Source organism: Corvus hawaiiensis, chromosome 5, assembly GCF_020740725.1.
Source record: "Corvus hawaiiensis isolate bCorHaw1 chromosome 5, bCorHaw1.pri.cur, whole genome shotgun sequence".
Lineage (NCBI taxonomy): Eukaryota > Metazoa > Chordata > Aves > Passeriformes > Corvidae > Corvus > Corvus hawaiiensis.
In genome coordinates, this window is record NC_063217.1 from 58307111 (window position 1) to 58334266 (window position 27156).

At 48.9% G+C, this 27156-nt stretch overlaps 1 protein-coding gene across 4 annotated transcripts; it reads right to left on the reverse strand.

Annotated features, from left to right (window-relative positions):
- Positions 1–999: 999 nt before the first annotated feature.
- Positions 1000–26566, reverse strand: TMEM150C (transmembrane protein 150C). Of its 4 annotated transcripts, none has more exons than XM_048304660.1 (9): positions 26546–26566; positions 14380–14514; positions 9089–9173; positions 8036–8089; positions 7886–7918; positions 7716–7783; positions 4407–4534; positions 1911–2088; positions 1000–1281 (listed from the first exon to the last, which is right to left on the reverse strand). In XM_048304660.1, exons 2-9 carry the CDS (start codon positions 14384–14386, stop codon positions 1073–1075), a joined length of 762 nt encoding a protein of 253 aa, XP_048160617.1. In that variant the 5' UTR covers positions 14387–14514; positions 26546–26566; the 3' UTR covers positions 1000–1072. The 4 variants fall into 4 exon arrangements, with proteins under 4 accessions (XP_048160617.1, XP_048160618.1, XP_048160614.1 ...); XM_048304661.1 differs by lacking the exon at positions 26546–26566 and adding an exon at positions 19695–19796 and having other exon boundaries at positions 9089–9170; XM_048304657.1 differs by lacking the exon at positions 26546–26566 and adding an exon at positions 19695–19796.
- Positions 26567–27156: the final 590 nt, after the last annotated feature.

Sequence of the window (27156 nt, forward strand, 5' to 3'; positions counted from 1 at the left end):
CCTGGCACACTGGAAGCCCATTTAAACCTGGGACAGACTCCACTCAGGACAACTGGCCACACTGAGGGGCCCAGAGCCCAGCCCAGCATGTCTGAAGTTTGGCTTGCACAAGGAGCAAAACCAAACCCTGTGCCCAGAACCACTGGTACTGTTCCCGTGGCAGACGAGCCTAGTGTCTCTTAACACAATGTTTTCCCCCTCAGCGAACATAAAAAAAAATTTTTAAAAATTTTTGAAATGCTATACATGATGTGTGGTGGAAGCACTACACATTTGGGAAGAGCAGCCTTTTTGGGGTCATCTTCAGAGCACACAGACATTCTCATCTTAATTCAGCACCTCACTCCCACCAGTCCCCACCAGGAAGCCCAGCACAGCACCCCACTGTGTCACCCCCTCAGGCCTGGGGATGATGTGCCTGGCTACAAGGCAGCATCAGCCAAGCCTCACCTCCTCATCGCAGCACAGTTCCTTCCAAACCCAGATTTACCGTCGGCTGCTTTCCAGGCTGGAAGAAATGCCTGCCTGCTTGCCATAACAGCCAGTCCGTTGGGGTCTTCCACATCTGATTCCAGGTTCTGAAGAAACAGCTGCTCTTGCTCATCCTACCAACTTCCCCCAGTTGGCAGCAAAGAATACAACCCCAGAAACACACGAAAGATGCAGTCTGCTGCCTCGGGAACCAGTGACTCCCGTGGTGCCCGAAGAAGTCTGCTTCCTTCACCTCCTCCTCTGCAGGGTGGGCTGAGCAGAACGTGTCTCAGAGGGGCGTCACAAGGACAGGCTGCTGAATGTTTTGAACAACAGGAGTGTGACAGAGCCACTCCAAAAGAGTCACTGGTGGCACAAACTACGCAGCTTGTGCTCTCTCATGCTGCTGCTGAGATGGATCCACTCCTCTTCTGGCAGACACCTCTGTTTGTTTGGCTCTTAGTGAGACAGCCACCCTCAGAGCCCTTTGGCAATACCATCATGATTGCACATGAAAGCAAACTCATAAAAAAGTGTAAATGAGGTCATGTTTCACCCATGAGACCACACCTGCCCCCCTCCCCCCCTGCCAGAGGACAGGCTACACCTGATCTGTCTGGTACTCGGAGGCTTCTGATAAGTTTTCAGAAAAGCTCAGGAAGTTTTCCTGGTACTCAGAACAAATGATCTCAAATCTGTAATGCCTGAACTCCACTGCAAAGGTGCCAAAGTAGCACAGGAAGCACATCACCAGGCCCCACTGGATCCTGGAAGCATGCATGTGAATGCCCCGGTCCATAAGGATGAAATCTGGAAGAGAAAGTCAAGGAGAACAAGTGGGAGCAGAGACACAAACCAGTTTGAAAGCCAACAGGGAAGAAAATCTGAACAAAGTCACCTGGATAAGTCAACCCATCCAGCCATCATGAGGAGAGTGTGAATGTGATGCCAGAGATGAAAGGGATGTCGGGTGTCCAATGATGCCCATGGAGCACAGCAGCCCTCCTATACGGACCACGTCTTCCTGGACCCCAGATTGGGGTGATAAACATTTACAGAGGGAAACTCGGGTGCAGACAAGTCAGTGATTTGCTTGAGCATCCAGCTAGCCAGGGACAAAGCCAGCAAGTGGGGATCTGGCTGGGGGCCCCTACCTTCCAGGAGCTTCCCAGTGGGAACTGGATCAGATCACTGCACCGCAGGCAATGGGAACACCTTTCAAACAGTGAAACCTTTCATTCTATTTAGATCTCCTGCAAAATTGTCCCTTTCTGTGAAGTCTGGAAGCATACTCTACACAGTATGGCACTGAAGTAGGATTGTGCCATGAAGACAAACTGAGTAGCATTCCTAAATGCTTTGAGATGCTAGGGCCGGTGTGAGAAGAGCTGCTGCAGAATATGATACCTGGCTTCCCAGGGAGCAAGACAAAAGGATACAGAGCACCACACAGAGGGTGATGCTGGCTGAGAGAGCCACTCGTGGAATCCCAGCTTTCCGCCCCTCATTCTTCAGGTTGATCTTGAGGGTAAGGGCAGACTGGATCCAGCACGCCAATGTCCCGAAGCCAAAGGTCAGCAATGTGCCCACGATGTGGATCTCCTCATCATTGGAAAGCTAGGAACAAACAAAACAGTGATTGTGTGGACACAAGAGGAATTACCTGATAGCTAACTGGATTGCTGCTGAGGTGGGACAGGGGAGAGTGGGGATCACTGGGGTGAGAGACAGAGATGCTGTATCATTTCTTCTGGCAGAGGTGTAAGGTGTAACATAACCAAGGTGAGTTGACAGCTGTCACAGTCAAGCAGATCTTCTGCCCAAAGCCCAAGAGCACCATGAAAAATGCAGTTGCTTGAGGACTGTCTCCACAGCTCCCTGACAAGGCTCACAAATAAATCCTTCCTTGGCTCCAAGTGATGGCCAGGGCAGGCAAGGACAACCCACTGGGTCTTGTACAGCTCCCTGCAATGGATGCAAATTGTGCACCTTCAGTGCCAGCTGCAGGGAGCAGTGCTGCCTGGGGAGTGGGCAGCCAAAGCCCTGACACCCCCTTGAGCTAGCACAAGCCAAAACACAAATACATGCTCCTGGTTTGGCAAGTTTCTTCCAGCAAATTTCCTCTTCTGCCCATCCTTGACCGTTGGGGTCTGAGGCAACATGAACCCAACCTCTCTGGAGTGCCAGTGCTTCCCTGTTCCTTGGGCTTCCCTGTCTCACAGGGCTCAGTGACTGTGCAACACTGCAAGGCAAAATGACAGCCAGGTTCAACTACCAAGAATCTGCAAAGAGATCCCTTGAGGCTACAAATCCAATCAAAAAGTCCAGCATGGACTTAAGCCAAACAATTTTCCTTTTCCCTCTGCCTCTGAGGCGTTTCTAGAAAAGAAACTACCAGTCTGTAACTTCTCCCTGCAGCCTTGATTCCTGTTTGATGATTTAACAAATCCCCATCAAATAAGACACAATCTACAGGACAACAATCTAGTTGCTGTACCTCCACTGGTATCTCCCCTCCTCTCTACCCCGATTTTTTTTCAAGAGTAGGTCCAAATAATAATACAGGTAAAAATGGGATTGAGCTGCCTTTCCCAAAGTAGCCAGCACTGCAAGGGACTTGCAGGTATAATGTCCCTCTAAAACACCCAATGTATAATTTTGAAGAAATATGACTTAATGCCATATTCAGCTCAGCAGTCAGGCAGGGAGAGGCATGGACAAAGGTCTCATTATGACATGCTTTCATGTTTGGCAAAAGATGCAAGAAAGGATACAGATAACTAACAATGAATGGATAATTAGAATCAGATATCAGAGAATAGAATCAGAATTCATAGACAGGCATGATTCAAAGCATCTACTGTTAAATTACAATCATTTGCTCCGAAGAGTGAAAAAAGGAAGGAGAGATTGAAACTTAGTGCCTTAGTATTCTTCTCAGAGGTAGACAAAGCTGTTACAAAGGCTTCATAGTTCCTAGCTGGGAAGCTCCTGCGAGAAAACAAGACTCTGGGTTTTGGGCTTGTGCTGTGGAGTTAGTAAGACCAATCCATAAAAGTCAAATTATCTCACACCTCATTCAAATAGAAAAAAAAGTCAACTGTTAAGGACACCAAGTTCCTTCAATAACTGTACAACCCAAAGAGGTCCTCACCCTTCACAAAACAAGTACCATTTCTGCATTAGCTCCTTGTCATGCAAAGCCAGGGGAGCAGCCAGCCAGCACTGACCTTTCTCAGTTCCTGCCATTATTGGGGGTCATTACTTGCACCCCAGTGAGAGGCAGAGCCTCAGAGTCAAACCCACATGCCACTAACTCTAATGCCTTGATTTTCACTGCAGCCCTGACAGACACACTTGTGATCACAGGGGACACCCATCCCTACAGATGTGGCAGGTGTTTGTTCCTATAACGTTGCAGGACAGAGGGAGAATGGGAGGGCCACCATCCAGACACCCATCACATCCGGAGAAGTCCTGGCACTCCTCTGCTGTGTCCCTCTCCTGGCAGGTCTGAGGATCAGCAGGAGGTGGATTTATAGCAACATATGTTTTAAAAGGACACGGAGCTGTCTGCTAAATCTGTATGGGCATTTGTGCATCTGTTTGCACAGATGTGTCCGCAAACTTCCCGCTCAACCCTTTTACCCAGGGCCATCTGTGCCAGCTCCCAGGGCTCAAGAGATTCGGGAGGTTCCTGCTGTGGCTCTCAGCATGCAGGTGCAAATCCTGCTGGAAACATGTGAAAAGTGATTGTGGCCCTTCATCTCAGCACACGAGAGGCAGACAGAGGTGCTGGAGCAGGTACAGGGAGGGCTGGGGCACATGCTTTTCCCAGGCTCACATCACAGGCTGTTCAAAGACCCAAGCAGATCCCCTAGAATAGCAGGGAACTCACATCACAGACAGAGCAGTCCAAGCCTGCAGGGCAGTACCTGAAAGTTGCCGAGTAGGGTCATCCCAAAAGAAGCCAAGCACAGTGCCACCAAGCCGCTGATGTTCAGCCAAGGGGTGAGCACCTTTGGCTTCAGCTGAATGAAGCGCAGGACAGCCATAACAAGCGCTGGGAAGGAAACACAAGGCAAGGGGTGTCAGTAGGTAGAACATGCTGCAGTGAACACCTGCCTGGGGGCTCACAGCCCCCTCCTCCTCTTTATACCTGCAGGCCAGCAAGCTCTGTGCTTCTGCATGGCCCCACTTAATCAGGGACAAGACTAAGCACAGGAAGCATTTCTCTTGTAATCCAGATGCACCAAGCTCCAGGCTTCCTTTCCTCATTATGCTTTGTCTGCAAATTTTCTGAGGGAAAGAACACCTTCCTGCTTGCCTGTGAAGCTTCCACAAACACACCATGCATTCACTTAGTGGCACCTGCATTTGCATTGCTTCACTCCACTCAGGAGTCCTGAGCTCTCCTGGAGGAGGTATGTCAAACCCCACTTGTATTAAAAAGCATATGAATGGCACATATTCCTGCATATGGGGTTTGCCATAATGCCCACTGCCTCTTCTCCTCCTCTGGAACAAGTTCTGTTGCCACAAACATTCCATGAAGAACGGAACAACAGTCCTTCCATGCTTACAATTCTCCCAAGCACCACGGTATGTGATAGATGATAGATACGATATATCATACGTCGTATGATATGGCATAACCCCAGAAGATACTCAAATCGTGTATGCTTGCCCTCCCTAGGGAATGCTGCATGGAACAACACAGAAAGAAAGGCAATCAGTTGGCCTCCAAATGGGATTCAAACCAGACCACTAAAAATCAATTTAGTTGAACAGGGAAACTTGCTTGCTGTCAAACACCTTCTTATGCTCATGCTCAAATTGATAGCGTGCAGCTCATATTGTTGTAAATAGTTTGCCTTAGCAAATTACATCTGCATTTTCCACAAAACCCCTGGTATAATATAAAAAACATGGTTTAGGAAAATAAGGGCACCGTAAGTGACAAATACCCACTTTTACCCAAACTGCATAAGATATTTGAATTTACTCTCTCACAGTTGCTCTAGTGAATCAATCCGCTCCAAATCCTTAAAAATGAGAACTTTGTTCCCCCCCAAAAAGAGGACTTCTATTTTTCATCCCCAGGCAATTGTTTGGGACAGCCACCTGTGATTAGTCAAGTTCACATACAGGAACTTTTAAATTTCTATTTCTACAATACAGACTCCTGAAATTATGTGATCTTTTTCTAAAACCTGATGGGAATGACAAAAGGGAATTAAAAGTATGCTGTGCAAAATAATGGCACTTTCAGTTTCAGTCATTCCTACATTTCTAGAATGTTTCTGTAGTTTTCCTCTCCTTTGACATAACTAAGATGGGCAGAGATAAAAGCTAAAAGCAGCTCTCAGAAGTACACAAATACAGCAGAGGAAAGTTTGACTTTATCCACAAAGCAGAGATTAGAACAGAACAGACTATTTCTGTTGGAAGGGACCTACAACAATCATTGAACTCAGCTTCCTGACCAATTCAGAGCTGACCAAAAGTTAAGGGCATTGTTATTAAGGGCATTGTTCAGATGCTTCTTAAACAGTGACAGGCTTGGGGCATCAACCCTCTCACTAGGAATCCTATTCCCATGTTTGACCACTCTCTCAGTAAAGAAATGCCTCCTAACAGAGAGTCAACAGCACCTCCCAGTTTGGGATCACCAGCAAACTTGCTAATGGTGCCTTCATGTCACTCATCCAGATCGTTGATAAAAACATTGAACAGAACTGGACCTGGAAATGACCCCTGAGGAACAACCACTGGTGGCTGGATGCTAGCCAGATGTAGCTTCTCTACAACTCTGTGAGCCTTGCCCTTCAGCCAGTTCTTCACCCAGTGCACTATGAACCTGATGAACCCACAGGTGGACAACACCTCCAGAAGGTTGCTGTGAGGGACAGTGTCAAAAGTCTTACTAAAATCCAGAAACACTACATCCAACACCTTCCCTTCATCCACCAGGTGTGTGGCCTTATCATGGAACGATACTGAATTTGTTCAACAGGACTTTCCCTTTGTGAGCCCATGATGACTATGGCTGGTGATTGCACTGTTCTTTAAATGTGTCCATATCATCTTGTCCCTAATTTTTCCAGGAACTGAGGTTAGACCAACAGGTCTGTAGTTCTCTGGGTGTTCCTTCATGCCCTTCTTGAAGACTGGAATAACACTGGCTGGCTTCCAGTCAGCAGGGCCCTCCCCAGAATCCCAAGACATTTGGTAGATGATAGAGAGGGGTCCTGCCCTAACATCCACTACCTCCTTCTGTACTCTGAGATGAATCCCATCTGGACCAAGGGATTTGTGAGCATTCAGCTGTTACAGCTGGTCCCTGACAATTCCAGTGCCCACAAATGGAAAGTCTCCTCTCCCATGCTTGTGATCCTTCAACTCAGAGGACTGGGCAGCCCAAGGTCTATCAGCATTTTATTAAAGACTGAGGCAGAAAAAGCATTGAATGGCTCTGCTTCTTCTTCATCCCTATTAGCCAGGTTACAGCCTTTTACAAGTATATGTCCAACATTTTCTTTAGGCATCCTTTTGCCACTGACACTTAAAAACACTCTTTTTGCTGTCTGAAACAACTCTGGCCAGTTTCAAATCAAATGGAGCTTTGGCCTTTCCTGTCTTCTCCCTGTATATACAAACCACAGCACTGCAATCTTCCTGCAAAGCCTGACCTCTCTTCCAGAGCCCATATAATGGCTTTTCCTCTTAAGCCAAGCTGGTCTTCTCCCCCACCCTTTGAGCACAATCTCACACAGTGGGATTGCCTGCTCCTATGCTTCTAAAAGTTCTTAAAAGACTGACCAGCACTCATGGACACATAAGCCCTCAAAAGCAGATTCTCAACATACTCTCCTAAGTACTTCCCTGAAGAGCTTAAAGTTTGTTTTCTTGAAATTTAGCATTCAAAATTTAGGGATCAAAGCAGAATTGCTTTGATCCCTAAATTCCTTTTTTGTCATTACAGCAAAAGTTCTAAACTCAACCACTTCATGATCACCAAGGCCAAGACAGTCACCTACCACCACACCTCCCATAACACATTTGCAGTCTGGAGGTTGTATTTCCCCCGTTACATTTCTTTCTTTGCAATGGGAAGCAGCAATGAACAGTTCAAAAGACTTCACATCATCACATTCAAGAAGAATATGTACAGGATATTACTTATGTTCCAGTGACTCTTAAAACAAGCAGAAAAAGAAAGAAACTCCAGTTGTGGTTCCTACCTAGAAATGCTGCCATGTTCATGACTTGACTAAACACACAGCTTGCAGGAGGTGCATCACCTGCAATACTTGAAAATATAAAGTGTATCATTGTAACTCTAGGATGGCAAAGACACATAAATAATAAACCATTAATCAGAGCAGTACTTGGAAGAAAATAATTCATTTACCTTATATAAGGCGGTCTTTCGGGACCAGGTTTCCTAAGAGACATAGGCACAGGAAAAAAGATTCAAGGTTTTCTTTCCCATTTTGCTTTAATTGTTTTATTATTTTAAAGAAACAAGTGATTGAATATAAAGCCCACAAGCAGCTCTTACCTATCTGGTACACTTAGTGGGAGAATTTTGTTGTCTTCCACTGCTATAAAGTACCTGTCAATAAAAAGGAAAAAAGAAGGAAACAGTATAAAACTTCATCCCAGCTTCTATTCCAAATATCACTCAAACAACACAGTAAGTGTCTCAAAGCCCACTGGCAGGATCTGCTGGAGAAGCCTGTGTTTCTCTCTGCTCAAGCAGGCAGTTTTGCTCATTTCTCAGCCTGTGTGCCTTCCTTTGTGTTGCATCTGGTTTGCATGATCGAGTAGACGAACAGGGTCACTGAACTGAGCTGCCTTAAAAATAACAAGCCAGGGGAATGTTTTCATCTTTAGTTTGAATTGTTTTGATTCATCAGGTTTACTATGGTACTCCATCCACAAAAGCTGTTTTAATAGAGAGGGGATGGGACAAGAAAAACAACAAGCAATGGAGGTCACACAAAAGGCTTAAGCTGCCCCTGCTGCTGGAAAGCAGCATCCATAGACCATGGCCAAAGCCACATCCTACAACATAACTGCTTCTCAGCCTGAGCATAGCTGCTGATCACACATTTATCACTCCCAAATTCGTGCTGCAGTCATCTGCCTGCATCCTTGGAGAGAGCCCAGCTCAGGGAAGTGCATGCCTTGTGTGCATTTCGGTAGGAAGCATTAGGGAGAAAGTGAGAAGTCAGCACTAAGCTGCTGGCAGGTTGTCAGTGCTGGATGCTGAAGATTTTGAGTTTCCACCCCAAGGCAGGGCCTAAGTGTTTCTCCAAGAGCTTTGCTGAGTCATTCAAAGAAAATGTGATTAAAGGAAATTTTTACGGTTTTTTCTTTCTCTTTTCAGGCAGCTCCCAGTAAGACATATCAGGAAGAAAGCAACTTGGCTTGGGGAGCACAGAAACTCAGAGATAAAAATGTGATCCTCCAAGCCATGAACTGCCACAGACTGGCCCCTGCCCCTATCATGTGCGGTCCCAGCCCCACAGTAGCTCAAGGGCAGAGCATCCCCAAAAGACTCTCCTTAATGAGAAGCAAGCTCCCACATAACCAGCAGGAGATAACTTACACTATCCATAATCCAGCTGATGTAAACAGGGTAAAGACAAGAGGTAAAAACATCCACATGCTGCATTTCTTCCCATCCATACCTGCTAGAAACAAAGAACAAAGTAAAAACAGAGGGCAGAGTCACCCATCCTCCTTAGCCCTCCTCTTCTGAGAGCAAGAAGGGCATCCCCACAGCAGGTGCTAAGGCACCGAGCTCCTCACAGCCACGGCAAAGCTTTCCTGCTGTCACTACTGGCATAAGGGGTTCAGCTGCTGCACACAGGCAGCATGCTCCACACAGTTTCTGACAACCAAGGCGCTGGAGCCACGGAGCAGGAGACTCTTCAGCCACACCTACAGAATTGGAGTGGTTTTCAAAGTACTTCCCTCAAGGATTTTGTGCAAGGTGACCACAAGACCTGCAGCTCTGATTCCCAACTACTTCCCGCAGGCACAAGGCAAGGCAGCCTCCTACCCAGGGTCATTACCAATTCCACACACGCTGCCTCAGCAAAGCCTGCAGCATGGGGAGAGAGGGATGCCCGTGCTGTCATAATCCCCACAAAGCACACGACCAGCTCCCATCCTGGCCACAGCAAGCAGCTAAAAGTAGTGTCTGGCCACACACAGAGCGGAGCCGAGCTCCAGTGCCGGCACCCAGCGCGCTGTCAGGAGTCGGGATGAGGCGCTGCAAACAGGATCAGCTCTTGACATGCAGGCACTGTGAAACCCTGCATGTGGCGTAAGGGTGCTGCGGACACTGCCTCCTGAGGAAGCATTTGCCCTCCAGGCAAGATCATGCTGGATGAGCATCTGGAATGCCGGGGCTGTTCCTGTAATATGTGCAATTCAGAAACACTGCTGTGCTGCGGACACAAACAGTCCCGTGTCTCCCCGTGAGACCTTTGATAATGGAACAAGTATTTTCTCAGGCTTTGTCCTCCTCCATAAATGTTCTTCCAGGCACCAACACAGCCAAGAGACACAAAGAAAGCAGAACAACACGAGGCTCACGAGCTCCAGCACCTGCTTTACTTTCACCAGGGCAGCAGCACCTGTGCCCCTGCGCTCTGCCCCCACCCCTGCTGCAGGGCAGGTATTCCCTGGGGTCACCAGCCCCACGAGGCATAGTGAGGCACTGTGGGGTGCCATGACAGCTTGGAGATGATGGCCTCTCATTAGAGCCTGCTGGCATTTGCAGCTCAATTACCTCATCCAGGTCCTTAAAGCCATGACCCTTCCCTTTGCCCCAAAGAAAGTACCTGCATTGTCATCCTCCTCCTCTCAGCTCCCCTGGCCTTCCTACATCTGCAGCACAGAGCCATGGTCTGCTCCCTGCTGTGAAGACCAGAGGAGAGTCAGCACCCTCACCCTGTCACAGCAGCCTGCAGCTCACTGCTCCCCTACGGCACCCAAGCTGCAAAGGACACGCTGGCTGGACTGCTCGGGGCTCCAGACTCCGGCCCTGCCTCACTGGGACAGAGGCTGAAGGGCTTGAGTGAGGCTCTCCACACCCTGTAGAAGGCATGGCACTCTCACTCTTGCTCTACAAGTCAGCTATCTTGTTTTCCCTGCAAATGACCTAGCAGGGGTACAAAACAACACCCTGGCAGTGCCAGAGTCACACCACACTTGCCCAAAACCATGAGGCCATGATTTGGTGCTGTTTGTACAGACAGCCTAGAGTAAGAGAGAAAAGCAACCTTAAAAGACAGAAAAGCAATCAGGTAAGGTCTCTTCCCTGACCTGGAAGCAGAGAGAACTGCAGACAAGGAGCATGAAATGATGCAAGTATTAAGTATGCTGATTTAAAAAGCAGGCAGCTCCAGTGTGCATACAGATCTTTAGCATGGCGTAACAGATCAGAAGAAATTATCAGTGAGGGGGACTTGATCTCCCATCTCACCTCTATTCCTCTCCTCCTGTACAGGAGACACAGCATTTCACAGCTCTGTTCCCCGCACAGCTCCTGCTATCGTGCTTGCAGCTATTCCACGAAGTGCTGCCCTTGCCTTTTCCTCCTGCTGCTCAGCAGCAATGCAGCAGCATTCCTTAGCTGGTGTTGGATGGTGCTCTGGTACTGGAAGACCCATGACAGCAATGTCAAGGACTGCTTCCAGGTGGCAGCTGCCCCACGTGCCACAGGACCGTGTCCCTGACAGCCCCTGGCAGCACAGTGCCCAAGTGCCAGCGCCCCATGCAAGGCAGACATAACTGTGGCCAAATTGCCCCCTCCTGCCTTGGCTGAAGAGAGCAGGCAGGTAACATCACCTCCTGTCCCTGTCTGCTCTGCAAGGTAATTACTGCTGTGCTGGACTCTCCTCTTGTCTCTGGTGGTGGCTGGGCTGAGCCAAGGGAACACAATTCTTTCATGTCAGGGGATGGCACATCTTATTTACCCTTCACCTTTGGAAAGGTACAAAAGTTTCGTTTACACAATAAAAGCAAACACCAGCCATAACACCTGTCCTCATTAATGGGTTGCCATAGCTCCTCCACTTCCCAGCATGGAAACTTCACAAGCTATTTCAGCATTGTCCGTCATGCAGAGAGGGACGTGGCAAGGGCTTTTCCCCCAGGCAGAGCAGTGAGGCAGCACACACGGACAGGGATTCCACACCAGAATGAAGTGGGGAAATGTGAAAATACTGTCCAGATAACCACTGCTCTGTGCTGAGCTCTAAAATGGAGTGAGGCCAGGACTAGTGCCCCACCTTCCCAGAGTCAGAGCAACATTGCTACAGACTCACCCCCTTGGAAAACAGCCCTCTGTTTAATATTCACTGTGCCACACTGAGTCCCCTTCCATCAGCCATTAACAGAAAATGACATCTGAAATCATTGCATATTAAATGAATGATCAGTGCAGAGCACAGTGTCCTGATGGGAAGCTGGCTCTGTAGTTCAGACACCCTAATTTCAGCCAGCTAAAAAGAAGGAAACCACCTGCGTCTGATGGATGAAATACCAAAAGTAGGGAAGAAGAGTCCCTTTCCCCCACATCCCCAAACAGCAACACCTTTTAATGTTGGCCATTGGCACAGCCCACACATGCTTGGATATGTTTCAGCATCCCCACGTGGGCAGGGGACGGTTTAAAAACAGAGCTCAGCTCCCGCACATTTCTCATTTATTCCCTACTGTGTTGTTCGGGTGCCAGGAACAAAATTACACGTAATCCCAACTTCTTCCAAAGGAGAAACCCTAAGCATGTGCCAAACCTGCCTAGCGTTGCACTAGTGTTCAGCAGACATCATTCTCAGCAGCTGCCTTTGGGTTAGCCTTGTCCTCTTCAGGGATGTCCCCAGTGCTTGTATCTTCAAGCTGGGAGACCTCTGTGCACACTAAGACCAGCACCTCTAAAAAGCAGACAGGAACAAGAGAACAAGGAACTCAAACATCACCCTCTTCTGCAGCGCCACACCAGTTTAGCCAAAGTAAAAGGCCAAGAGTGATAGGAGAAATTACCAAAATTCTTTACGGGAAATGTAGAAACAAATTCTTTGACAGTTAATTGCTCCACGGGGATGACATAAAGCCAGCCTTCCTTTCCACAGCTCTGTTCTGCATTGCTGCCATGACCAGTGGTGCCAAATCTGAGCAGTCAACTCCAGCTGGCAACAACAGCAATCTCTGCCAGTCCATGTTCTCCCAAATAAACACACTGCATCCAACAGGCAGCTGGTAATTTCCCATGCCCATTCGTCTTCTTTTTTTAAGGCTTGCATAGGAAGGCCTTCAGCGAGAGAAAGCCCTCATGGTGCAATGGATTCACAAAGCTAACAAAAATATTTTCAGCATCACAGCTGACCCAGCCCACCTTTTCAAAAGCTTACATGTGGTTTTCCAGTCCCTCTTGACACACACTCTCACACCAGCACTGCAAAACCACTGTTGAGGTGTGCTCCTGCTGCCAGCTAATATGAGTCAGGGTGCAGAACTGAAAAGTTTCTCATTAGCACTGCCCCAGTGTGTGTCTTGAGATTTTCTCTCAATGCAAGCTTACTCATCTCTAGTTCCATTTTTATGTCTAAATCTGCTTAGACTGTCAGCTGCTTGCTCTGCTTTTTTTACCATTGCCCCGCTATACACCCTCAACCAATTAAGCTTCCGTTCCTCTAATGTACACACTTCAATTACAGCAGGCAGTTCACCAAACATATACTGCTGCTTGCTCAAGGTTCATTTAATATGGACATCTTAATTTCATCTGCCAAGCAAAGTTAGAGGCTCCTCCTGAAGTTGCTTTTACCAGAGAACATGAATGTAAGGAAGGACAAAATTACCACATTAACAGAGCCATACATCTTTTTTAAGACTAAAGAATGCAGATGCATTTGAAATGCATAAGCCAGAGCAACACTCCTGCGTTTCACAGCACTAGGCCATGGGGTTATTTCAGAGAACAGGTACAAAGCCAGGAGCACTGGGAGAAGGAGGACACTGTTCAAAACATAGAGCAAGTCATAAAGAAGTGCTGCCAGTCAGCAACAATAAAAGGGGAACAAACACATTCTGTCTTTTGGGGGAGCCCACTATAGCTCTCTGTTGGTTTTAAAAGCAAAAATAACCACAGTCACTTGATACCTAATGACTGTAACTGAGTGGATACAAACCAGCACATTATATAACCTGCCACCCACAAGGCACAAATGCCAACATAACAAAGCAGGGCGTTTTCAGGTTTATCTCAAGGTTTCCAGTGTGAGTGCACAATGAGAGAGATAAGATGTGACAGAGGCTTGTAAATACGTAACAAAACGGTGGGATAACAAGAAAAGAAGTGATCCCCTCTGTCAGCAGGGTCTGATGTTCTGCTTGCTTCAGGTACCCACCTACCTAACATCTCACAGATGTGCAGAAATGCCATTTTCATTTTATTTATACAAGAGGAATGGGAAAAGGTAAAGACATCTCCGGGTTGTGCATGGGGGAAGCAGGAGATGCGTCAGTAATCCTGCAACAATGTTGAGAAGCAATGTTTTCAGCCACGGCAACATCAGTACACGTTTCTTGTCTCATTTCACACACTGTGACTGCATCCAGTGTGCTAATGAAATGCTCTGGCCAACATAAACCTGTCAGAGATGGGCCAAGTGCAACAAAGAAATGAAACCTTCTAGTCACCAACAAACAGGGGCAGAAAAGGACATACTGATAACCACAGTGTCTGACCCAGAGATATTCCCGCAGCACTGCTGGCTCCTGAGGCCAGCGCACCCCACTGTACTTCAAAAAGTGCCCTCGGTTTTCTGCTTCCTGCTGCCCCACAACCTTCACCCTCAGTCACACATGGGTGTAAGTACTTACAGGCCATTTAGCAACCAGTGCTGAGCTGCTGTGTTACAGCCAGAGACGCCGACTGTCAACTCTTGTGGGCTGAGTCTGCCGGTCTCACACTTGGCGCTGCACGAACCAGGCACGCCCCGCTTCCAGCCCACGCTCCTGGGTGTTAGAAAAGAAAAATGAATATGATCTGCCACCACAGGACCAAAGGGGTGTTCTGTAGGCTTCGACCCATGGACTTATGCCAGACCACACTGATTTCCATGAGGTCCCACTCGTACCATGAGCAGGGCTTGGGCAGTGGTGGCCCTCAGCCTGCAAAACGGCAAAGGAGGCAGAGAGAGGAGCTGGGTGAGGCAGAAGGAAACATCCAGTTCAGACATAAGGAGCTGGGGCAGTAGGCAGGGAAACCAGGCAGGAGCAGCCAGGGTGAGCTGGGGAGAACTGCATTTTGCAGGTGCTGTGTGCTTTGCCCCAGGGATCTCATTCTGCTTGGGAGCACTCACTGCAAGATTCAGCCATCCTGGCTCCTCCTGACCTCAGGGGCTGCACAACCCAGGTGGCAACCAGCTCCCAGTGAGTCCTCCCAGTGTGTGCTGGACTGCCCACACCCAAGGGCAGATGCTTTACCACCTCTGCAAACGCAGATGTTGAGGAATACACGTAGTAGCTTGGTGAGCAGCCGCAGTGGGAGCTGCAGATTGTGGTGGTGGCTGGAGCCGCAGGCAAGGAGCTGTGACCTGGCCCCCACCCTTTGCCTAGCACAGGGCATGGGGACCTGTGGCACTGGCCAAGGGTGGCTGGTCACCCAGAGACTCCACAGAACCAAATAAACAGCAAGAAGGCCCCAGCCTAAATACCACAATTGGAACTGGTGCACAGACTGTGAGGATATAAAAGCCTGGGGATTCTTTAGTTCAGAGTCCCCCTTACCCAAGGCACCAATTCAAGCTGTCATGGTGTTACTGCACCATGATTAAATTACTTAAAGGGTCCAGACCTGTGGGACTCTGCTATGGGAATCCTGGGGTCCAGCCAGTGAGGGAAACCTGTCTGACTGTGTGAGTGTGGGTTGTGTGAGGAGTCAAGCAGGGTACACACCAGCTTAATGGAACCACATGCTGTGAAAGGGCTTCAGTCCCAGCCTGGCACAGTGGGAATGTGACTGCCAAAGTGGCTCCTGGGTGGTCAGACAGGAAAGTTTCCTTTACACAGAGATGCTCAAGACTGGAGCCACTTTCACCAGACTTCTGAGACACAAGGGAAATCTAGCAGAGTCTCAAGACAGACCAAACCCATAGTCTCACACCACCACCACAACCACAAGGGCGTATCTTCCCCTTGAGAATCCTTTGGTTTGGGATGCTTGTGAGAAGGGCACTTACCTTAAAGTCCCAGCCAATCCCCAAAGTAAAGAGCTGCTGGAAAACGAGGAGGGCTATTTATCTCCTCAAAAAAAAAATAAAAGACAGCAAAGCTCTCCCAGCTTCAGCTGTGCTGTGAGGAAAGCCTCTGAAACCACCTCCTTGCTCTGCAGGCAATACAGAAATGTAGGCTGATGTTATGGCAAAGCCCAGGAAGTCAGAGGCACTGTGCAGACAGGCTGTCCAGTGACTGTCCTCCACCTCAACCACCCCAATCTAATGACCACAGTCTGAACCCACAATAAGCAGAATGAGTGTTTCTCCACCCATAAAGTACAGAGATCTTGACAGGGTATTAATAAATTGATAGACGTGTTTTATTTGCTCCACAGTTCCAAAAATCACAAATGCCTCCAAGCATTTCCAACGTGCATGAGCAAGCAAAGCCAAGACACCGGAAGGGGGAAGGAAGTCTGCCCAAAAGGTTTGTCCCATTATCAGGAAAACAATGTAAGTGTTGGGAGTGGCAAAGAACACTTAACAGGGAGGTGAAACCTCATGTGTTGACTTACAAATAGCTTTGAAGGTAAGGAAAAACAGACTAAGCCCAGGGGAACAGACTTGGCAGAACATTATTCCTGATCATATTGTCTCCTTCTCCCATAGTTTATGGATGAGAAAGTACACACCCTGCAAGGCCAGAAAAATTCCAGGTTCCCCTGCCTTTTCTACCCTGCCACTGTTTTTTCCCACCAAATAGAAAACACAAACTCAAGCTACAGAGCTTCTCATGAAGTGCAAGCGGGGCTTCTCCCACCTGTCTACCCTGTCTTTCATCTATTTTATCCCTTCCACCCCTCTTCTATTCACCTTGTGGAAGCACAAGCTCCTTTCTTCACTGCATTTTGCAGCTCTACACTTTTGGAGAGACGTACGCTGTCCCCAGAGCAGCATTTCCTTTGGTAAATGCAACTTATCACGGGGAAAACACCCCAGGCCTGACTGTTAGGGACTGTGGCAGAGCATACTGAGCTTTCTCAGGACAGTTTTCCCTCACCAACCTCTTCAGCCTGACGACTCACTCCTCCTCCACAGAAAGAGGTGCCTCTTCTTCACATATTCACCACCAAAGCCCCAGAGGAGCAGCAATAAGGTGATGGCCCAGAGGGTGAGCTACAAGGAATAGATGTGCATTACCCGTGACTTGGCTTCTGCCACTCCACTAAAGAGGCCCCTTCTGGCACAGGGATTGTCTTTTGACTCTGTTGACACCTGTGGAAATCATTTTCCCTGGGAGACAAAGTACAACGTAAGCAGTCATACACAGGCACTTCTGTGTTCACCACTTCCTTGCCAGCATTCCTTATCTGTAGGAATTAGCTACATTTGTTTATCAGTGCCTCAAGCTGCTACAAACATAAGCTGCTGTTTGTAGGGTGTTTGGGGTGAGCTACAGTAGGAAGGTGCCATACAGCGTTTCCCCTCATGCAAACACAATGGACAGAGGGGAGCAGGGAACAGCTTCCAGATGTTCAACAGGGGCCAAGCCTGTGTGCCCAGCCCCTACATTGCATCCAGAGGGATTAAAACTTTTAAAGTCTGTTGAAATATTTTCAGAGACAGACTTTTCTGGAGGAGACCACATTAAATGACCTCTGAGAGCATTCAGCTGGGCCAAGACCACACTGGGGAGGCTCTCTCTGACAAAGCTGTGGCCATCTTCAGTGTCTTGGCCAGGCAGAATCCACTCTTGCAGTTCTGTGGTGCCAAAACTGAAGGGCCACTGGTTCTTCTGGTTCAGGCAGTCACCACTATTAATACCAGTGGTTCCTCACGGGAAGCAGGAAATAACACAGCGAGAGCAGAAGTTCTCTCTCTAAGTACTTGGACCTGCCCCAGCACAGGAAATTGCAGGGAGGATGCTGGACACTCTCACCACCATTGCAGCACATCAGCCCACATCCTCCAGGTTTTTGCTCTCTTCCCTTTGCTACCCATGGGAGAGGCAGCCCAGACCTCTCCCCTGCAAGCAGGGCCATCCAGAGGCAACCTCAGCATTAAAAATGTACAATAAACCTCACGTGAGGTAACCTATAGCCATTTTCACATCTCTCTCCTCCCATTCACTCTGCCCTTCTTTCTCCACCTGTTCCCAATGTGTTTTTCTTCCTTTTCACTCTCATCCTGCCCTCATCCTTCAGCCTCAGGTGACCTCTTCTGCAACCTGCAGGGACCCAAGGTGAGGAAAGACCTTTGCAAGTCTTCTTGAGGCAGCAGAACCCCACAATTACTCCCATTTTAGGCAACAGGGCCAGTGATTTGCTCGCTGAGAGGTCACACTGGAAATCAGCGACACAGAGGAGGAGCATGTGCTCACAGAGTGCTGGTCCAAGCCTCCTACTGCAGCAGCAGCCTCCTCACCTGCCACCACCCCCTATCCCAGTGTATCCTTCCCAATACATTGCTTAGGATCATCTTTCTCTTTGCTCACAGACCTTTCTCAGCTTCTGTACTCCCTCTTAACCTGCAATCGCAGTTCATTGTTTCAGCTTGGACTGCAGGATTGGGACCTTAAAGCGTCTCTGTTGGGGCAAACCACAATCTTGCAATCTCAGGCTGCCCGGAAATGGCTGGGGGAAGAGAGAAAACCATGGACATGACGTTTCTTTCAAGAAAAAACCAACTGAAAACGTTGGTGTTCTTGCAAGCACACATCCCTGCTCTGCATCTGGAAAGCAAACACTGCAGCACAAAGAATCTTAAAAGGGGAAATGAAACAACTGCACTTTCAGCATCCAGGTTCAGAAAATGCTGACAGCTGGGCATGGATAATCACAAGAAAACAATTTGACTTTTAGTAGTTCAGCAGTGAAATCAGGAGCAAGACGTTTGTCAAGCAAATAGGAGTCCCCTCTCTTCATCCCATTACCCAAAGGCAGAAGGTGGGCAAGAATCAAGTCCCCTTCTTTTAGGCACTGTCATCTGTTTGAGCAAGACACAACAGGCAGGCAGTGTCAGGACACACCTTTCACACATTGCCCTCCTCCATATTGAATTGCTAATCCTAATTAACCATATGTGCGTACATTGCTATGGCATGAGGATTGTGTGAATGTTGATCAGACAACCCTTAGGGTCACTTCCACAAGTAGCTTTGTTTAAAAGGGGAAAAAAAAAAGGAAAAAAAAAAGCAGAAAGGTTAACTCATAATTTCTGCAACCTTTATAGATTAAGGACTCTGCATCAAAGGTTTGGCACAAGGATGATGCTCTAATTAAAAACTAAGACTGAGATCCCAAGCGACCCCATCATCACCCTGGGACATCAGCACCCAGCATCTTCCTATCACTCAGAGAGAGGCTCTCGTCCTTCCTTCCCTGAGGGACCACAGCACAGCTGAACGGCCTTTCTCGACACCTTAAATTTCCTCCACGAATTTTAACTGGACACAGCCTGCATGTCCTGACAGGACATCCTGGCAGGATCTGGGGAAGGCTGGACCTGTCTCACTCCACAACCTCAACCCAGGTGAGCTTCTTCACAGACCCCTATGCAGCAACCCGGCCGAGGACCCTGCCGAGTTCTGTCACCACCACATCCCTCAGCGCCCAAGGGATGGATGCCCCAGAGGGATTCATGGATGAGAGGGATGCCGAAATCATGACCTGGCAGAGCTCTTCCACAGCTGGATCCTTCAGGCCCTGGGTGAAGCAGCTCTAATCCTCCTACCCAGCCCGTGTCTACCTGCGGTGACACAGGACGCTCCAGGACAGGCAGCGCGGGGTCCCGGCTCCTGCCGCAGGCTGCAGCCCCAGCCCCGCCCGCAGCTCCAGGGCTCCCCGGCGGCCGCGGGCAGCCGGACCACGGCCGGGGCGGGGGCGACGATCCGCGACAGGGCGGGGCGGCAGCGAGACGGCAGCGGGAGGGAGGGGGTGTCTGGCACTCCCGGCGCAGGCTCCCGGGAGCGGCTCCTACCTGCGCACCTGCAGACGGCTCCGGCTCCGGTGGCGGCGGCGAGCGCGGCCGGGCTGGTCCGAGCCCCAGCTCCGCCGAGCCCCGCCCCGGACGGGCGGGTCCAGAGCCGCCGCGGCCACCGGGGGCCCCGGAGCAGCGCGGGGGGGAGGGGGCTACTGGAGATGGAGCCGCTGTGTCGCTCTGACCGCGGGTTTGGGATGCTGGGATGCCGGGATGCCGTCACAGTCCCCCCGGGCGCTTCAGGGCATCCCCCGGACACGGCCAGCGCCACGCCCCGTGTGCAGCCGCAGCTCCGCCCGGTGCCGCTGTCTGCGGGCCGTCCCCGGTGCGGCCGTGCGAAAGCGTCCCTGCTCTGCCCTCTTCCCTGCCCGCCCTTCCCAGCGCCAGGAGCACCTACCCAGCCTGCGGCTCTGCGTGCGCCCTCTGCTCCAAGCCCCCGGAGGCACCGGGGAGGGCTCGCCGCACAAACCCCGCATCTTTGCAGCCCTCCCGGGAGTGCTGCCCATTTGGATGGGTATTTTGAAATAAGGAAGCAGCCACCCAGTAGCAAGAGACCCCAAGAACAGCATCTTCCACCCCTTTTCCCTTTCCTACTGTGGTGGGCTTTGTGATCTCTGTAAAGTATCTCTGTGGTTGGAATTTTGAGAAGAAACATTCCCAGCAAAACAGCTCGGTGATAACCATTTGGGACTGTTTCCTGGAGTGGAGGGATCCCATCACTGTCTGATCTTCATGGGATTAAGTCAACATGAATGCTACCACTTCTCTTTCCTCTTCCTCCCATCCCTCTGTGTCAGGATAACTGATGTTATCTAGCAACTGTGTTGTTTGTTTTCCTAAAATCCAAATAAGGTAGCACTTACACAAAATTTTGTCCTGGTGCCATCACTTACGAACGAACACAAAACAGACAGATGCCCAAATCCATGTCAGCCTCCAGAACAGAGCTGAGTTATACATCAGCAGTTTATCTGCATTTCATAGTCTGCCCTTCTAGCAAGGAGCACTCCTTCACTCTGCAGGTTTGGCCCTCATAGAACACTCTGAAAAGATTTCGTGTCACTGATCCCCAGGGACTGAAAATCCTTCAGAGTGCTGATCCTCAGAGCAAGCACTGCACCAGCAGGTCCCCTGAGCCCTTTCCAAAGTGGCTGCATCATCAAGGGAGAGGACAGACACTCCCACAGAAAGGCATGTACTGTGTATGCTTCTCGGTGTTTTAAAGGCTGAAGGGGCTATTTTTAGAGCTGAAATAACATTCTTCCAGCTTTGGTATTTCAAATCCTATGTTATCCTGGACTAATAAATGGTTCCTTGCAGCATTTTCTTTTTTGCAACCTCACAAAATCCAGAGATCTTGGCCAGGTTTCTCCTCTGCCCCATGGCACTGCCATGCTCAGGAGCCAAAAGTGACTTTCCAGGCATGGCTTTCCTCGGGCAAGGAGTTGCTATTGCCTCCATGTCACCAAGAGAGGCCCCAAAATCAGGTGCCCGGAAAAAAATATGCTTGAGGTATCAGCATTAACCGCATCCCTCCCTGCAAGGCTTCTCATGACAGCAAAGGTCAGGGAAGCTCACCTTAAAAGTAATAGAGGGGAGGTCTTTGAATCCCAGCACCCTCTGGCTTTCAGCAGCTGAGGTTGAAGAAAACCTTCTGTCAAACACGTGAGAAGTGAGTGCTCAGCCCCAGCAATTTTGGCCAGAAAGGAAAATGCAGCAACTAATGAGAAACTGCCTTAGTCACTTCACCTCTGCTGTCAGCCAATACTGGAAAGGAAACAATGCACCATATGGGATTTTAAGGCAATTTCATTTTTGGTAAACTCTGAGTGTCTGAGACATTTTGTTCACAGTTCTTTTTTGAGCAGATGGTGTCCCTCTGAGTGCTGGAAAACGCATGATGCTGACAGGCCCACCAAAAACCTATTACAAATTAAAAAATCACAGCTTGAAAAAAGGGCACAGCCTGGGGACAGCAAGCATGTGCTGGAGCCCACCCAGTGCAGGAAGCAAGAGAGATGCAGGCAGGCATCAGCTGTCGAGGGGTGATGTTACGAGGGTCCATGGAGACATTTCCTACAATCATTTCTTCAAGGGGACACCATGGGAGGAGCAGCCCCTCTCCCACGACCCTCATCCTGCAGCATCTCCCTGTCGGGGGTGTGAGGGTGCAAAGGGAGGTAAGACACGTGGGCACGTTGTGTTGGAACTGCATCCCACAATAAGGCGTCACCTGCCTCCCTCATGGTAATGCTGCACATCCCAAAGCCCACTGCAAGCTCACGCTGACCTGTGGGAAGAGTCTTTTCTCCCACATCTCCACCAACACTGCCTTGGCAAAGTTGAGCAGCCACAAGTGCCTGCCCTCACCTTGTTTGAGGTTACACATGGCTTTCCCAGGGGTGGATGTGCCAGAGGCTGACAAAAAGGCACAATTGCAATGACACTTCTGGGCAGATGTGAGGATGCTCCTGGGGTGCTGTGAGCAGCGTTTGAATTCTTCTGTCCCAATCTACACTGGGTTTTCCTGCTGGGCCACTGAGACCCACAGGGGATCTCCCTGGCAATTTTCCTGGACTGCAAAAGCAACCTGCTCCAACGCAAGCAAATGTTCTCAATTACAGCTTTGCTTTGCTGTCTGTTCATTAGTACTTCCGCCCCTGATGAATTACCGCACATGTACATTCCCTGTCCAAATTTCACCACATCAGTGCTCTTCATGAGGAGTGAACTGCAGGCCACTCACATCTGCTTTCTTCCAGAGACAGAGAAGTGGCAACTCTGAGCCCCCCATGTCCTGACATCAAGTAGCAGGATCAGGCCTTGGCAGTATTTTATTTTTCATGTGAAGGACAGGACTACCACAGAACTAACCCCTGCCCTTGCAGACCTCACTCACAGCTCAGGAGGAAGCAAAGCAATGTCATGCCCCTCTAGTTGCAGTCCTTCCCAGGGTGATACTACCATTGAAGACTGGCTGTGGTTATTCTGGACTGGATTTTTTGGGAGGAAAAGGTACACAGAGATGAAGAAAATGGAAAAGGGAATTGCTTTGAGTTTGTTTTCATTTCTGGGAGATACGTGTCTTTTGAAAATACATTTGCCACCTTTTTCTCCTGTCCTGCTCCTTTCAGCTCCAAAGCTGGAGTGAGGCCTGGCAAGAAAGGTTGCCCACCCCGAAAGAGGAGCAAGGGGGAAAATGGGCGTAGGGATCACTCAGCAGCAGCCATTGGAGCTGCTCCACACCCTGATGCATGTGTTAAATACAATTAAAACTGTTGAAAGCCAGTTTAAACTGTTTCTCAGTTGAAGTGTTAACCCTTATTTCATTAGCCAGATCAACTCTTATCAAAGCCATCTGTTCCTTTATTGAGCTTTTCAAATATTGTGATAGACTTCATTTCTCCAAATGCCCTGCTGATAAATAGATGCCATCTGAGCAAGTGCACCTGAGGCTTGGCTTTGACAAGGTGTGCTCAGGGTGGCTGGAGAGGCAGTGACCTGCAAAGTGCACTCTCTCACCCTAAGAAACATACCCAGATCCCACCCCTATGAGATGAAGCTCTTCCCAGTTCACTCACATGATCCCAACCAAGAAAAATGCACCTAGATCAGGGAATGGAGCAGCAAATTGAAGGGACCCATTCCATCTAATTGCAGCAAAGTGACATCATTTAAATGTTAGGAAAGGAAATGGAGTAAATGGAAACAAAATTATACATTTTTTCCATAAAAAGAGAAGTAAAAAAAAAAAAATTACTGCTGTGATAGCAAATACATGGGATAAAGAGGACTTGTAGTCAGGGTGTGAGCTCTGGGGAAGAAATCTTGCAGTGCCAGAGTGCCAGTGTGTGCAGCTGAGAGCTGCAGCCTGGTGTGCCCTGGCCCCAGTGGGTGTGTATTCTGGCCTGGCAGGAGGACAGTCCTACATGGCAGCTGTGGCGTGGGGGAGGGTACAGGCTGAGCTACATGAAGCACAGAAAATTCTGGGGGGAAAAAAGGGACAATTTTTTTTTCTTTAAGAATAATGACATTGTGTAAAATAATTATTTCCTATTATTGTGCTGTAAATGCTACTGGAACTGTGTCAGTCAGGAAAATTTAGCAGCCACAGTTAATAAAAAGGTTAGGCATGCTGTGCAGATGTGGTAAGGACCATTTCACCTACATTTCTTATCTGTGCTGCTCATTGGAGCCTTTCCTCCAATCATTTTCCAAGTCCTGCAGGAGGGATTTTTTTATTGTTCTGCAGGCAGGCTTTGCTGCTCACCTGCTTCTCTTGGGCAGTAGATTTATCTTTAACAATGCTTGTGTATGGCAAGGCCTTTACCTGCCCTGGGGCCATACCTTTGCTCCTTGCCCTTTTGGCTTTAACCCCAGCTTGGCCATGGGTGGTACAGGAAGGGGAGAGGCAGTGGCACAGCTCCTGGAGTCACTTGTCTGAAATCCAGGATGGGAATTCTTTCATCATTTTCTCAAAAAAAGCCTAAATCAGGGTTTAACTCTCCAGGGAGCGGGGCAGCAGGAGATGGACTCAGCAAAAGCAATGCACCCCATGTGCAAGGGGTGATTTAAACAGCAACAGCCTCCAAACCATCCCGTGGGCAATTTTGCCCATGCAGGGGCACCCCAGGAGTTCTAAATTTTTCCCCTATTCTCACCTGTTTAGTGGGGCTTAACCTGGGTAGAGGTTTTTGACAGAGGTTTCTGCTCCCAGGCCAGGCACAACTGTGCCAGTGCCTCTGTGGGAGCTGAGGCACATGGGCACATGTTAGCACTTGCCTCCTTTCCCACTGGGCTCAGCTTTCAGTTTTACTTTTCATTCTTCTTTTAAAATAAGATCTTATGGGAAATTGCACCTTGATTCCCGTAAACACCCAGAATGTGGTGAATGCTCTGTAACACCCTTTCCACATAAAGGGTAGAGCTACAAAACAGCCTAGGGGCAAAAATATCCAGATAATACAAGTCCAGCCTGGCCATGCCTTTGGGACCACAGTCTGGGAGCTGATGTATCATCAACCTCCCTCCAAACTGAGAGGCCTCCCAGCTGCAAATACCCTAAACATTGTCCAACCCCATAAATCAGCCACCACACTTCCAGCCTTGCACGGATTCTCAGGCTCACATGGACACAGGAGACCTTTTAGAAGATCTTTTTTTTCCTAGGAGCCTCCCACCCCAGCAGCTGAATGTGATACCTGCAGGCAGGCCACATTTCCCATCTGCTGGGGTTATTTCTAGAAAGCTGTGTTCTGGCTGCCAGCCAGGGGACAGCAGTTGCCTTGCACTTCCAAGCTGCAAAGGGATGCAGACATTCCCGGGGCTTACCAGGGAACAGCAGAGCCTCTGGAGGAAGTGGGCTGAGCAGAAATCCACCCTTCATACCCCAAGAGTGCAAACCCCGATGCATTTCTTCAGCGCCAGCCCTCACCCTCTCCCTGCAGCATTGCTCTCAGGGCACAACTTCAGTGCCAGCAGGTTTTGCTCATGCCTCCTGCTCCAGGGATTACCCCAGCCCAGCCCAGCTCAGCCCAGCTGCAGCAAGGATAGGGTCAGATGAGCCTGGAAGTTTCTCTGCAGTCAGCCAGCACAACCTTGGTCTCACCTCACACTTTGACTGCTGTGTTTGTGCTCCTCCCTGACAATTGATAATAACATTGGTTATTATCAATTACATTAACCAATAACATTGGTTATCAATGTTTGCATAACCAATCATGTGCTGTAATTTGGAGATTAAATCCTCCTCTAGAGATTGTGCCAAGTCCCAGGGGTCCCAGGGCAGGCTAGCATTCCCTCGAGCCACCCCATGCCAGAAAGCAGCTAGCCTGCTTGGGAGTTTCCACTTGGAAGGAGCACACAGCTCCAAAGCCAACACTGCATTTCCTAAGGGACCCACCAGTTCTGGGAAAAGAGGTAAGACTGACCCAGTGCCTGCTGTGTGCCAAGGCTGAGAGCCTGGAAACACTCACTGCCACGGTGCATGGGGCAAATACGTGTTCCCGCTCCTGCATGCTGTTATTCCAGATGAGTCAACGTGCCAAGAACAGAGTTAGAGACAACACAGGATCAGGCACTGCCAGACCATCAGGTCTCAGAAGACAGTCAGTGTGTTCCTGGTTAAGTGCAACCTACAGCCAGCCACCAATCCACCAGCAGTCCCTCAACACTTCTGCACTGCTCAGGAAGCTCTAGCCAGGTCTTTAACTACCAAATCAGCAGGAGAAGTGCCACAGACCACAGAAATAAGTGCAGCTCATGCCCCAGCACCCACCCTACCAAGGCTCCACAGCTTTCCCACATCACTTCATTCAACAGTGGATGGATCCAGCACCTACCCCAGGAAATGGCAATGGCCCTTCCTGCCTCCCACAGACCCTACATCTTCTTGAGGAAGAGAAAACCACACTAAAGAACATGAGCATAATAATTTAAAAAAACAAAAAAACTAAAACAAATGAGCAAAAAGTTCAAAACAAACACAAAACCACAAACAAATAAGCAAAAAAAGGAAATGCATGGAACTATTCCTTGTTTTACCAAAATTTGAGGCACCCTCTTTAAAAATCTATTTTTCCTGCAAAGCCTGACACTTTTTTAATCAACTCTACCACACGGAGAATTTAATCTACAAAAAGAAGGATTCAGGTAGCATAAGCTTCCAGATAAGCATTTGATAGAGGAGCTTTTTCTTTTCTGAACAATGTTTCTTCACTTATTTTCAGTTTTTCAAAACCAGGCAACTTGACAATGGCTTCAATTTCAGTTTTCATATCCCTGAAATACACTGGAACTGCTGCTGCTGCTTTTGAAGTCTTATACCTGGGGGAGGGTGGGGGGAATCTTACCTTGTTGTAATTGTAGGTATTCAGAACAGCATGTGCTTCATAGCAAAGCCACTTACTCTTACACCAGGCACTTGACAGGAATGAGCCTGAGGAAGTCCAAGCAGTAGCAGGACAAAAGAAAAATGATAAAGATCAACAGGAAGCTGTGTATTTTGGTGCATTCCCTGTAGTTCTGCACTCAGGAAATTGCACGAAGGAACGGATGGGAGCACCAGTGAGGTCAGGTGTTTGCACATCTTCCAAGCTTCGCTCCTACACTCACACCCCAAGTCCAAACCCATTACATGCACCACTTTGGAACCACCATAGGTTCCCTATGATTTTTGCCATGGAAGGAACAGCTCTATCTTTCTAACCAGCAGGTCAGGAGCCTCCCAGCTCCAGGAGCTCATTTCCACACCATCCTGCAGCCACTGCAGCAGGGGGTGGGGAGACATCTCCTACTCGTGTGTGTGTAATTCCTGTGTCTGTCAAATGGCTCTGACTCCGGATGAATGCACATCAAAACACATCTTCAGGCATACCCCGGTCTTCAGGCCCATCTCAGCAGAAACAAATAAATAAAATCTAAATAAAATGTTTAATATTTTTGGCCAAAGCATTGTCCTGCA

What these genes read in the sequence shown, in the direction of transcription:
- TMEM150C (XM_048304660.1), bottom strand. An exon ending in TCAGCTGGATTATGGATAGT is followed by an intron (nt 8,090 to 9,088) that starts GTAAGTTATCTC and finishes TTTTATTGACAG; the next exon opens with GTACTTTATAGCAGTGGAAG. An exon ending in CCACTAAGTGTACCAGATAG is followed by an intron (nt 7,919 to 8,035) that starts GTAAGAGCTGCT and finishes TATGTCTCTTAG; the next exon opens with GAAACCTGGTCCCGAAAGAC.